Source organism: Petaurus breviceps, unplaced genomic scaffold (assembly GCF_028583685.1).
Source record: "Petaurus breviceps papuanus isolate PSGF00001 unplaced genomic scaffold, PetGlider_PUasm1.0 138, whole genome shotgun sequence".
Taxonomy (NCBI): Eukaryota; Metazoa; Chordata; class Mammalia; order Diprotodontia; family Petauridae; genus Petaurus; species Petaurus breviceps.
The window spans coordinates 28,787,029-28,801,572 of NW_027185694.1; the positions used below are offsets into that span (position 1 = coordinate 28,787,029).

The following is a 14,544-nucleotide window of genomic DNA, read 5'->3' on the forward strand; positions in this document are numbered from 1 at the left end:
GAGTCCTGGGGTCCTTTTCATAAATTCTTGTTCTCACTTCTATTCCCAAGCAGGTACTTATGCCTGCCTCATGCTTCCAGCCTGCCAAGCAGTCTTTGCATCATTTAAATATGTTTCTGAGAGTTGCCAAGCCTATCAATCCTACCTCCAGAATCTCTCTTGCATCAACCCCCTCCATTCATGGTGTTACTGCCCTTTGTTACCTCTTGCCTGGATTATTGTAATAGGCTCTCCTAACTAGGCTCCTTGCTTCCAATCTCCACCCCCCAACCCTTCTCACTGTTTCCAGAATAATCTTTTTAATGGACAGATGTGAGCACATCACTCCCCTGGCTCCAAAATTTTCAATGGTTCACTATTACCTATAGAATAAAATATAAATTCCTTAGTGAGTTTTATTCTTGACATGAGGACCTATAGGACCCTTAAGGTTGGAAACAAAATGACACAAAACTTCTCATCCCTTAGGATGGGAATGCCCATCCCCTGAGGAGTGCTGGGTATGGGCCTGTGCCCTGGCCCTTTTTAGTGGACCACCTGTGCTCTGACTCCTTGCTAAGGACAATTTAGTTGGTCCCTTTGTCCCCATGGGGGAGGAGGAGGAACAGTAAGGGGGCAGGGGTCTGAGCTGAAGACAACTGGTGACTGAAAGATTAAAGCCTAGAAGGATCATCTCCTCAGTAGGCTCAAGAAGTTCAGAGTTCAATAACTCTGATTCAATAATCATTTGCCAGTGGCCCAGATAGAAGGCTCCCTGCATTTACACCCTTCTTAGAAGAGAAGATACTAACTTCAGGAAGATGAGATATGTTTACCTGGTTGATTATAAGATATGAAGCTTGAGTGAGTTCTTGCTTGGACAGTCTAGATCACAAATGAATATGAAATAAAATATCTGTTCGGCAGTCCCACAAAGTTCCCCAAATTCTTTACCTATCTCTAATATAATAGAGGTGATGAATTATAGTTTATTCTTAATATGTATGTGTTAATATGTGCTTGTGAGTCTTGTATATTTTAAAAAGGTGGAGAAAATAAATAGCTGTCCTGTACCTGGTATCTACTACTTTGTTAACCCTATTTGGGAAGACCATAAACATGAGTCTACACCTAAATGTTATTTAATTAATTAAGACATATTCCCTGAGGCTCTGAAATGGGACCATAATGATCCAGAGTATAAAAAAAAAAAGACTGATTCCGTCTCTGGGGTCAAGCTATCCCAGAATTGAATCTACTGCTTGAGCCTGGAGTCAAGCCCTCCTTGTGGGAAGCCCCCGCCCCCCACACACACACCTCTCAGGCTGCAGGTGACACAATATCATCTCCTTCACAATAGTTTCCATGAGAAGCTGTACTCTTATTCTGAGGCTACTTCCCTTATGAGTGACACTACTGTTAGAACTCTTCCAAGCATTACCTTTATAGCTTTAAGCACATCCTGAAATGGATGTCCTCTAGCCTTCATCTTTTCAGGATATATTTGATTTCTGGAAATGACCTCAAGTCATTTGAAGGCAAATCTTGTGAATTATGTGGGTGAACACTATGGGTAAGGCAGTTTGGAAAATGAAAACAAGGCGTGACTATATGTAATGAAAGCAGCTTCCTTGTGTATCTTATAAATTGCCTTTGAAGAGAATTCTCAAAGAGGAGTCCAGACATGATCTGAGCAACAGCAGCCTTGCTGGAATAATTGTGTAGCCTCCCAAAGGAAACATTCTCATTTACATGTACAAATTCTGGTGTTTGTTTAAAAAAAAACAAACACTCAACTCATTAATTTATAGTCACAACATGGGCTTAATAGCTGAGAGATCTCAACAAGACCAGTTTCCTAAGCTGGGCAAAGCTGAATCTTATATCTTCCCAGGGTACCTGTCATTAAAAAGCAGCCTAGGGCATTGGAAAAAACACAGGGCTGAGAGTCAAGAGGCCTGGCCTCCAAACAGGTAAGCTAACTCACCACATGACTTTAAATCACTTAACCTCTCTGGGCCTCACTTTCCCTAAATGCCAATTATTATTATTAATATTAAATGTCTAATAGGAATACTACTATCTGTCCCATCTACCTATTATGAGAGACATGATTTCATATTTTTGAGAATCTGCTTTGAAAAGCATAAAAGAAATATTCAAATTTAATTGATTACTATACATTGTTTATACCCTTATTTTTTTTTGCTCTAGTAGTAGTCAGTTGGCAAGCATTAATTAAGTGCCTGTTATGTACTACTATGCAACAAATGGAGAAGTTCTGAATACTGTGGATAAGTTCACTTACCTTGCCAGTATACTTTCCAGGGATATACAAGTAGATGATGAGCTTCAAACATGCATTGCCAGGGGCGGCTAAGTGGCACAGTGAATGGCTCTGGAGTCAGGAGGACCTGAGTTCAAATATGACCTCAGACACTTAACATACATACATACATACACACACACACACACACACACACACACACAAAACCTATCCCTGTGACCTTGGGCAAGTCACTTAACCCCAATTGATCTCCAAAAATCAAAAAGAAAGAAACATGCATTACCAGAGCTAGCTCAGTGTTTGGGAGGCTCTGAAGGAAAGCGTGGTAGAGAAGAGGTATTAGACTGCCTACCAAAGTGAAGGGCTATAGGGCCACTGTACTGACTGCATCAATGTACCCTGTGAAGTCTGGATAATATACTAGAGCCATGCCAGGAAACAGAATCACTTCCATTTGAATTGTCTTAGGAAGATTCTGAAGATCACCTGACAAGACAAGGTACTGGACACTCAGGTCCTTTTTCAAACTGAACTGCCAAGTGTTCAAACTTGACTGCAGAGAGTGCTAAAAGTATATTTGCCTAAAGGACTATTTTAAAGCAAGTACTCACATGGAGGGCATAAGGACACTCTCAAGGTCTCTCTGAAGAACTCTGGAATCAGCTATGAGATATGGGCACAGGACTGCCCAGCATGGTGTGCCCTCATCTAGAAGACGCTATGCCCTATGAGCAAAGCAGAATTGAAGTATCTCAAAAAAAAATGTGAGGGGGAGGCTAGGTGGAGCAGTGAATAGAGCACCAGCCCTGGAGTCAGGAGGACCTGAGTTCAAATCCAGCCTCAGACACTTAACCCTTACTAGCTATGTGACCTTGGACAAGTCACTTAACCCCAATTGCCCTGCCTTTCCCCCTCCAAAAAGCAAATAAATAAATGTGAGAAGTACAAAATTAGAGACATCTCTACTCCAAATGTTTATGTGGATTTTTTTTGCCTGACCTGTGGTAGAGCCTTCCGAGATCATGTTGATCTAATAAGTCACATGGTGTATGGACATGCTGTACCTTGACTCCAACATAGTGATGTCATTTTGGTCCTCTTGGAGCATAAAGGACAACAACCAACCAGCCATGTGCTGGACACTGTGCTAAGCCCTGGGTATAGGCAAAAACAGGATTCCTCCCTTCAAGGAACTCACATTCTGATGGGAGACAACAGGCCAAAAAAAGTGTACATACAAGATTTATAGTAAGTCTAAGGTAATCTCAGCATGAGTGGAAAGGAAGCTCAGAGGGAAAGCACTTGGGGGGTGGAGGGAGGGGGAGAAATTGAGAAAGGTCTCCGACAGAAGGTGAGACTGGAACTGAATCTTTAGGAAACCAAGGAAGCCAGGAGGGGAAGAGAGTTGGAGCCTTCCAGTCAAAGCCAACAAAAAGGCAGAGAGTAGAACTGTTCTGTCATTCTCAAGAAGACTGAATGAGAGTGTGTTACTATCAGAAACTAGTAATACTATGAAGGAGACAAAAGATGATGGTAACAATAGCTAACATTTACATAGAAGTGTGACATTTGCACCTTACATACCTTATTGTATTTGATCTTCACATAAATTCTTTGAGATAGGTGCTATGACTACCCTTATTTTACAGATGAGGAAACTGAGGCTCAGGTAGGTTAAGTGATTTGCACAGCATCTCACAGCTAGGGCACTTAAACCCAGGTTCTCTTGACTCCAGATCTAAGGTTGCTATGCTCTGAGGCCAAAGCTCCATAGAAGACCCCAAACTCGCTTACAAGGAGGAAAGGAGGTCAGGGGTAGGGGGAAATGCTGTTGGGCCCCAATAAAAATCTAATCAAGTTTCCTTTCAGGTCTTCTGAGCCAGAAGAAAGACACCTGGGCCAGGCAGCAGTGGTGAATGCCTGAGGGTGACCCTGTGTGAACATTCCCTTGGGAGAAGTTCATTAAGTGTTTAGGTCAAAAAGGAGTCTCCCAGGCCCAGAAGGCAGGAGAGAAACTAGAGTGCTTTCGAAAGGCCTGTTCTTCTGCAGCTGAGGAAACAGCCTCCCACCATACAGATGTTACCATGTGGGAGAGCAATTTCTTGGCCCCCCCAAAAAAAATCAGGACCAAAGGGCGGCAGAGGAATGTTTAAAATGCTGCTAAAGGCTCAGTGGAGGAGGTACACAGCCTCTCTACTTAATACATAAAAAGGAAAAATCCCCAGCTTTGTATAAACAATGTTAAACAAGTTAATAACCTCCAACTGTTAGACTCCCAACACCATATCATCTCCGACTTGGTGCCAACAGTAATGAGTTACAGATGAAGCGTAACTGGTAGCAACAACATCCACAGAGAACTTTCATACTATATAAAACTGTTAGAATATCTAAACATGGCAAGCTCTCCACAATCGGCTGGCCAGCCAGGAATGCAGCCCAGTGCAAACCACGGAAATTAGAATCCAGAACAGCGAAGCTGGCTCTAAAGTCTTTTCTGAAATGTGCCTCTTGCTTCAGTGAATAACACTTCTCTCCTGAAGAAAACAATCCATTCACCCCACTTGAATTGTCTATGTGCTTAGGCTTCAGTGTGCCCATTTGCTGTGTTGCCTCTCCCAACTGAAGTCATTTTACACTGGAAGTCCAGGACCATTAATAAATTCTTCTAAGGACAGAAAGAACAAGGTATGGCACGGCCTACTGCCAACTCTTAGGAAATAGCAACTCTGCCCCTTAGCGGCTGCTTTAAGAACTGTAAGCCATATTCAACACTGACCTCAACAGCAAGGTTCATAGTTCTTTGTCTCAAACTTCCACGTTTTCACTGATGCAGCCTCATTTATTCCCACATCCTGGGGATGGGGGGGGGGGGGGGGGGAATTAGGGAGTGGTTTTGCAGGAGGAATACTATTATTAGCCCCATCTGACCCATGATCATAAAAGAGAAATGCATCAGCCAAATGAAAACACTCTACCTTCTGTTGAGAAGATGGGAAGGCAGATCTAGCTTTTTGCACCCAGATTGATCTGTGAGTTGAAACCAACATGGGACAGAAGCCATAGACCTTACTGGTGAAAGCTATCATGTGATTCCAGGGATGGGATCTCAAAAATTCCTCTCTTTGTGGCTTACTCCAGGTAACAGCCAATTTGAATGGGGAAACGCTAAGTAGACAGCTTATTTAAATGGCAGCCTCCTTGTCTAGCACTGTGGAGACTGATTTAAGGATAGGAGAAGGGAAGTGAGAGGGAGGAAAAAAAACTCCCCATCTAGAAAAACTGAAATGAAAATTCCACCTGTGTAATCCTGTGGTTTAAGAATATTTTTACAGCCCACTTGATTCCAACCCAGCAGGGCCCTGGCAACAAGCCCAGGAGCACCCCTGGGATAGAATATGTCTCTGAATCCCTGGCCAAAGGCCCCAGACTTACTAAACTTGCCTTGAACATGTGTCTCCACTTCTATTATAGTGTAAGACAGCCGGGAAAATACAGTGGGACTGGGGGGTGGGGGTGGGGGGGCAGGGAAGGGTATGACCCTCCTCCCCAGAATACCCTGGGGCCAGGTTTATAGATCTTTCACTCAAAGCTCTTCCTTGGTCTGATCTCTCACAGTAGGCCTAAGGCCTTAGCTTCACCACTGCTCCCTCTGGATCTAAGGAGTTCAGTTCAATTCAACTTGGATTGATTTAAACTTTTCAAAGTCAAAAATTGTACACAGTAGCTACCTGAGGCCCACTGATTTATAACTAAGTTCCTTCTATGTACTGAGCCCTACCTGTTCTAATTGCTGGGGTCCAGAGGGAAGGAGATAGAAGGAGACCGTGATTTCTGCCTTCAGTTCAGTTTGCTGGGGGAAAAATAATTTTAAAAAATATATAGAATTGAGTACAAAATATATGTGATAACAGCCAGTAAATACTCCTTGATATCTGGGGCTGTTTTTTGCCTTTCTTTGAATCCCCAGTGCTTAGCTGGCACCTGGTTGGCACTCAGTAAATACTCATTAACTGATGAAAGGCTTCATAGAAGTAGAATTGGGGACATCAGAACAATCTTTTTTTTTAGGGCAATTGGGGTTAAGTGACTTGCCCAAGGTCACACGGCTAGTTAAATATTAACTGTCTGAGGCTGGATTTGAGCTCAGGTCCTCCTGACTCCAGAGCCAGTGCTCTATTCACTGCTCCACCTACAACATCAGAATGATCTTAAATCCAAAAACCACAGGAACAAAGATCTAGGGATGGAAGGGGAAGAAGGAAAAGGAAGAGCACAAACGTTTATTAGGTGCCTACTATGTACCAGGGGGCAGCAAGGTGTTGAAGTGGAGAGAGCATCGACCCTGGAGTCAGGAAGACTTGAGTTCAGCTCTATCCTCGGACACTTATTAGCTGCATGACCCTGAGCAAGTCACATAACCCTGTTTGACTCAGTTCTTCATCTGGAGAAGGAAATGGCAAACCACTCCAGTATCTTTGCTAAGAAAACACCAAAAGGGGGTGACAAAGAGTAAGTAGGACATGACTGAAATGACTCAAGAACAATGTGTACCAGGCAATTATGCTAGGCATTAGACAAATATTCTCTCATTTGATCCTCATTTGAGGAAGGGACCTCAGGGCATCTAGTCTAATCCCCTAATTTTACAGATGAGGAAACTGAGGCCCAGAAAGGCTGTGACTTGCCCAAGGATACAGAGGTAGAGAAAGCAAAGTTGGGATTTGAACCAAAGTCTTTTGACTTTTGACTCCAGGTTCCATATCCTCTCCATTTGTGCACCATGCAAAAGGGAGATTTGGTGGGGCTGTTTCTAGATGCCAAGGGACCTGAGCAACAGCTTTGCTCCTGAAGGAAGTAGCCTGAGGCAACTGCACTCTGTCCACCCCATAGCCACCTAGCAATTAGAGAACTTGGGAGGGTCCTATTTCTTGTAGTGGCACCCGGGTGGCAGCTTGCATCAAGTTCCTAGGGCCCTGAATGAACTGGACTGACCTAGCAAAGAGCTCTGGCCTATCTTACACAATGCCTTCTATTACCTAAGATTAGGAAGTTGCTGTGAGTTGCACAAATATTTCTGAAATCCAACTCATGAACACAAGTGTGTTTCTTCACCAGTGGGGGTAGAGCTTTATATGGTGCTGACGGTCCCAGACAGTGTAAAGACAATTCTGGACATGTAGAGTTAGAAGGATACAGATACTAAATTGAATTTTGAGACTGAAGTCTGGCTGTTAGTACAAACTCTTTGTTCCATAGAAGCCTAGATAGATAGCTCCTGTCTGTTACTGCCACAAAATTTAAGGTTGTGTCTGAAATTCTATTACAAGCCTTGTGTTGGAGAGGTTTGCGGACAGGCCAATAAAAGTCTAGTCTAGGCTGGAGACCCAAGATATAGAATCTCACGCTCAACAGGATTTTGAATATGTTTATTTAAAATATGTACATATGTGGAAATGATGAAACAAGCCTTGGAAGGGAGCAGGATTGTCAGCTGCAAGAGGGTTCAGGAGAAGGCTCGGTGGGCTCACTGAGGGGGATGGGAGAAGGAAGGCTGTGTTCTCAAAGAGCTCTTTGTTTGCTAGAGAGGAAAATGATGTAGTGGCAATGTGATTCTGATATAACCGAACAAGGACATAGGGTTTAATTTATGATTTCATCTGAAATGTTCCTACTGGAAACACGACTCCACATGCCTCCCCCCTGGCCTGGAATTATGACTAAAAAAAAAAAAGGACCAAGACAGAAACAAACTGATAGACTGGCTAGAAATCAACAGGGTCCTCAATCCTCAGATTTCCAGGTGCAAAACGTAGATGAGCCCAGCAGGAAGAAATTTCACCCCTTTGTCTGGAGAGGATTTCTCCCAACCTTCTCTGCTCTACCATCACCCAGTTTCCTCTGCAGCTGCTACCAGAGACTGTTTTCAAAAGTGGGTACAGGGAGCACAGTTATTACATTTGCCTTTCCCAGTCTGAGATGGAGCTGGCAGGAGATCCTAAGATTCACAACCTATTTTTTAAAAAATCCCAACACTCACCACCCAACTTGACCTTTCCAGACAATAAATTCACCCGGTGAAGAGAGTTTCAGAAAAGGTTTTCTAAACTTGCATAAGCTGATACACACATAAGTAATACTAATACTGGCATTCCAAGGGCCTGAACACCTGGTGAATTCTCCATGCTACCAATTGGGATGTATTAAGTATCACCTTCCCTGTTCCACAAGGTTATGTTTCAGATAGGAGCCACAAACTTACTAACATTTCATTTTCAATTAGGACAAGTTCCAGGTTATTTTCCCCCCAAGGTCCTAGTTGACACCTGACTGATAAACCTTGGCTCTGGCTATAATACATCCTTTTAAGCTCCCAATCAGATATCACTAGACTCTTCCTGGAATTTCCTTTACTCACTTGCTAAGAGAACACTTGCCACAAGGAAGAGAAAGCCTGGAGGGATTTCCCATTGGAAAAGTCTGAAGATCGCTGCTAATTAGGCCAATTTACTGGATGAAGTCATCATAGCAATAGTCTGCTAATTCAAGATTTGTCAACAGCTCTTCATGGCAGTCAGGGACCCTCTAGCAGAAAGAAGAGCTTAGGCCACCGCCCTAGCAAATGAGAGAAGAAAAGGCCCACATTTGAACAGTCATGCTAGGGAGTTAATTGGCCTAACCATGCCTTTATGACTGTGCCAGCCTGCTCATCCCTTAAATTCAACCCACCCCCCCTTCACAACTGAACTATAAAATAAACGGACAAAGGATCATGTTCCCAGGCACCTTGTGGACTTTAAAAACAAGTAATAATGCTTAAAGAACACTTTTCCCCCCTAAGACTTTGAGGTATCTCACATCAAACAATTTGATATCCATACAACCACCCCCACACCATAGTTTTTAAGTTGATGGTGAAAAATGGACAGTAGGAATAGATATCTTAAGTCCCTCCAGATGTAAAAATTCTGTGAACTTGATTCTATGGAACAAAAGAAAGTTGGCTTGGGTGGATTCTCACCTAGCTAAATTGGGAGAAATGGGTTTGAAACTAAATCTCAGGAGTGAAGTTACAGCTTGGTCAGCTCAGTTTAGTCTATCCCTGATCCAGCTTTCACCCAGCTGTCTTTTGCTTAAAGATGGGGAATGGGGAGATATTATTATTTTGTTCAGATTCCCCCTTACCTGCCCCCACCCCACATTTTAACAACTGACACAATGACCTTACCAGTCAAGGTGCTAAGTTACCAAATAGACCCAACTTCATGGGGTCCTGCCATTACACAGGCGGATGAAGGAGAAATTCTTCAAGTAAAGGAGATAGTCTTAAAAGTAACCACACCAAAGGCAGAGCTGGGGGATCAGAGGCTTTATCTGCACTTTGAAGCTGGTGAAAAAAATCTGATTAAGGAACAAAAAGTAACCAAATCAGCCCTGCAGCTAAGCTTTATTTCCAATCTGGGAAGAAGTACCATAGTATAGCTGTGGGAAGTCCATGAAGGAGGAAATCAGAGAAGAAAGGGAAGAACATGATTAAAAGTGGAGAGGGGGGGAAGGGAGAAGAAAGAGATGTTTGGCCAACATATTTTCTGTAGGTTTTTTGAAAAAGCAAGAAGGCACATCTCACCAAAGCAGTGGCAGAAGCCTCTAACACCTGAATTTCAAACCGTGATTTGAAGAGCAGGAATAGGTGAGGATGGAAATTGTCAACCAAATACCCAAGGCTATTTCACAGCTCTAAGGTTTATAATTCAGCGAACTCCCAAAGCCTGTCCAGATTCCTTCGGCTTGTTAGGTCTCAGTCCCTCCATGTCTCACCAGACAGCTCTTCCCCACTTCAGAGGCAATTGGTGGCATAGTTGATAGAGCTCTGGGTATGGAGTTAGGAAGATCTTAAGTTCAAATCTAGGCTCAGGAATTTAAGAGTTGTGTGAAACTGGGGAAGTCACTTAGCCTTGGCTTGTCTCAGTTTCCTCAACTGTAAAATAGGGATTTTTTTAAAAAAAGCATTGACTTCCCAGGTTGCTTTGAGGATAAAGTGAGATTAAAAAAAAAAAAAACCTGGTACATAGTAAATGGTATATAAATTCCTAGCCCTTTCTCCTCCCTTCACTTGCTGTGCCAGTTGAATTCACCACTTAGTGGCCAACCTTCTTCAAAGAGGAGGCTGGGACTCAGATAACAGACACTTACAGGCTTTGAAACTCAGTCAGCACAGCCTTGAGAAGCCAGGGTCACTCCACAGTATAGAAGAGTTAAAAGACTTTGGTGGAGGACTTTTGGAGTAGTTCTCTAATTTTCAATTGATAGATTTAGGATACCTCCACTAAAGACCTTAACTACCTGGCCCTGGAATCTCCAAGGCTATGCCAGTGAAATGCAAGCACAGGTGTTGCCAAGCTGGAAAGGCTGTGAAAAAAGGCCCCTTCGGTGGATGATAATAATATATTACATTAGAGTTTGCAGAAAGGCATGTTATAGTTTGCACAGTACCCACACCAGTGAAATCTTAGATGCTGGAGGTATCCTAAGTAAGTCCTAACATAACTGAATTACCAACAGGCTATAGAAATTTACATGTTTTTTATTTTTACGTTTTTGTTTTCCTGGTTTTAAATGTGTATTACTTTCTCTTTCTTTGGGCATCCACCATTCCCCAATCCCCTGCTACTATCACTACTGCCAACATGATCCCCACTATTTAACCAAGAAACCAACACAACCCAGGTTAAAATTCAAACCCTTTTTGTTATGGAAACACAAGTTCTTCAGGACAAAGCCATTACTTATTCAGCAAGAACAGCCTGGCTCCATCTCCAGCTAATGCACAGAATCAGCAGCTAAACTGTACTCCCTCCCTTTCCTTCCCTATCTCTCTACTCTTTACAAACAACTAATTACACCACATAGTGAGATGGGTCAGACTGCACAGATGGAGAAACAGAGCTGCAGAAAGGTTAAGTGTCTTCTTGCTCAAGGTTGCACAGTGAGTCAATGAAACAGCCAAGAACTGACTCCTGATGTCTTAAGACTCTAAATATGCATAAAATCAGGGCGGCCAGGTAGCACAACGAGTAAGAGCACCGGCCCCAGAGTCGGGATGACCTGGGATCAAATCTGGGCTCTGATACTTAGCACCACACTCAGAAATAACTGGCCTGTAACCTTGAGCAAGTTACTTAACCCCAATTGCTTTAAAAAAAAAATGCATAAAATCAGTGGCTTTAGCATAAAAAAGAGGTTAGAAAAAGGAACAGGTACATAACAATTCTTCCAACATTATATAAAGGACAAAGTAGGGTTCAAGATGATACATACTTTTATATGTGTCATATAAATCATAGTTATTGTTTTTCAAACAATGATACGAATTTTTATTTTTTGTCCAATCATTGCCATAGACAAAGAAAACAGGAGGATACTTCAAAGAGCTGTGATTTTAGGGGTGGGGAGCTCTCACAATAGTTGGGCTTAACTTAGCAAGATGAGTCTTAGAGAGTTGGCTGAGCCTTAATCAGAGAGGTTAAGTGACTTGTCCATAGCCACACAGCTAGTAAATGTCAGAGATGAATTTGGAACCAAGATCTTTCTGTCTCCAAATCAGAGACTCCTTTCTTTCAGGCTGCCTCTACTAGGATAACAGAAGAGTAAAAAAAAATGTATATCTTTTGAAGGATGACACATATTTCTCAGTGTTATCTCATTATTGTGAAAAGGTGACAAACGTACAGAACTTATGAAGTGCATGGGAGTCATAATGATGGACACCTTCCTTGCTGAAAATGAACCAGTCTCTAACATTTATGACAGATCATTTCTAAGAACTTTACACTGCTTGTGTCAGCAGGACTATAATGTGCTATTCTCATCAGTAAAGGAGGGAGTTGGCATTCTTAGGTCACTAACACTGACAAGAAAAGCAGTATGTCTTGGGCACTGTAAACCGTGAAGGGCCTTCTCTTTAATTCATCTACGGGAACCAACATGACAAAAATCCATGAGGCTTTTTCCCTTTCTGTCAGAGAAGTGAAAATTGATCATGAAAATGAGGGTGGTACCCCCGAGTTCAAATCCAGCCTCAGACACTTAACACTTACTAGCTGTGTGACCTTGGGCAAGTCACTTAACCCCAATTGCCCCTCCAAAAAGCAAAAACAAAAATGAGGGTGGTACTGAGCAAAAAAAAAAAAAAAAAACGGAAGGACAAAATGCTTAAAGGAAGTAGCCCTTTCCACATTCAGAGGTAATTGACCAATTATGTGTTTCATAATCCCAAGAAACACAATTTGCAGTAAACATTTTAAAATCTGTCTTTAAAATCTACTGTATGCAAATCAAAATTTAAAAAAATCTGTCCTATTTTCTGGCCTGGTCACTAACCTTCATCACCATGGTCATCCTACAGGGGTTTAACCACGGAAATTCATACTGTGACCACAAGCCAAAATAACAGGACAAAATTTTCAGGATTTGCATTCTTTACTAAAGCTTTGTGGAAATCTGGTTTATGCTACTTATCAAATTCTCTTTCGAAACTAGACCACTTGGAGTTCAGAAGATCATCGTTTGGAGCCTCAGGAGGAGAGAGGGCAAGCTGATAAAAAAATATGATGAGATTAAAGAGGAAATAAATGGCTTGCTCACACTAAGAATTCTATCTCCTTATGGTCAAAAATTTAGGAAAATCTAAGTTTTATATAATTGGAATTTAAACTCTTACTAAAAAAAAACAACAATCAACCAAATTTTAAATCAGCTCTACAACTTGATGCAATAGGTGGTTGTTCATCATTGAGTTTTTACTTATTCTCCCCATTCCCTAAATGTTGGCCCTTTTCTAGACAGAACCTACCTAAAGGAAATGAGGAGAAGCAGCCCAGAACCTTGGAAAATGTTCTGCATTTGAACTCAAAGCATCTGGGTTTAAATCCCCTCTCTATCATCACTTGTCTGGCCCTTCCCTTGTCTCAGCTGTAAGAAAGTGGCCTCAAAGGTCCCCTCCAGCTCCGCATCCAAGATCTTCTGATTCCAAGGCCTTTGTAGTTTCTTCAGCAGCCTCTTGGTCCACCAGTCTGAACTTTGATGAACTCCAATTCCAATCAATGACTACAAAGTAAATCGGTAGTTGCAACGTTTCCATAACCAGTACTGGGCAGTATCTACTGCCCAATTACTTTCCCTCTGGAGCTGAAGTTTCATTGTCTGAGAAAAAGAAAAAAAGAAAATTAACAGTTTTAACTTTTCCCATGCTGAACTATTAACACATTCTGAGAAGGCCTTCCCATTAAAATGAGATCATTTCTATTCTTCTGATATCATCTGGATTAAAAAACTCCCAGCGAGTCCCCATATGCACTCTATCCTCATCCACACTGACTGAGTTCTGGCTGTGACACAGACATATATCTCACAGAATGGGACATTCCTAGTCATGTGATTAGTCAGTTAGACATTAGGCTGTCTTCATAAGCAGGGGCCCAAGATCTCTGTAAGTCTTCTTGTTTCACCTACAAAGGAAATCAGGCTACAGGCCTAATCAGCTTTTGGCTTTATGTGAGTAAGACCTTGTCAGCACTCCCAACACTTAGACTGTGACAACCCAGAATACTGGAGTTTCTGGCTGGTTCTGATACAGACAGAGAGAGCATGACGGAACCTGTAAGGCCATCTGGGTTAGTCAACTTCTTTCTCATTTTGCAAGAGGAAACCGGGGCCAGGAGAAGTAAAGTGACTTGTCCAAAATCACAAGTATGAAATGTCTTTCCTGTATTTAAGGATCATCAAGTCAATAGATGAACTCAAGGATGAACCCATCCTTGAAGTCTGGATTTCTAAACTGAAAAGCTCAAATATTTTGGACCATGAGCATTTAGAAGCTTTGGCACAGTAACAGTTCCCATGATTTAAAATTTTTTTTACATTTGTCCAGTGATCCTCAGAAAATGAACAAGGTTTTATTCATCTAAATAATAACTCAAACTTATAGAGAGCTTTCAAATTTGCAAAGTGTAAGGGTTATGGGATTTAAAGATCTCCCATGCCCCATGGACGTGCTGACATAGCAGAGCAAGAGAAAGTGAAAAGCCGAGCTAACGGTCCTGCGGTTGGCAGTTGGCGGCGGTTGCCTTTTTTTTTTTTTTTTTTGAGTTAGGACTCCTGCTGAGGACTGCCAGGGGCCGGAGCTGCTGGGAGAGTGCTTCCAGGACGCTGGGTGGTTGCTGTGAGTGGGGAGAGGAGGACCTTTGCCTGAGGTAGCCTGTTCTGTTTTAAAGGCTTGA

General features: G+C 42.2%; 2 protein-coding genes across 2 annotated transcripts in view; one reads left to right on the forward strand and one right to left on the reverse strand.

Annotated features, from left to right (window-relative positions):
* The window catches only part of TBL3 (transducin beta like 3), a 130,174-nt gene that overhangs the window by 53,807 nt on the left and 61,823 nt on the right, over positions 1-14,544 (forward strand). The window lies entirely within an intron of this gene.
* Positions 11,568-14,544, reverse strand: part of MSRB1 (methionine sulfoxide reductase B1) — a 13,902-nt gene continuing 10,925 nt past the window's right edge. The window contains exon 4 of the mRNA XM_069062689.1: positions 11,568-13,468. Coding sequence (XP_068918790.1) covers positions 13,437-13,468 — 32 coding nt within the window. The 3' untranslated portion in view covers positions 11,568-13,436. The remainder of the gene's footprint in view (positions 13,469-14,544) is intronic.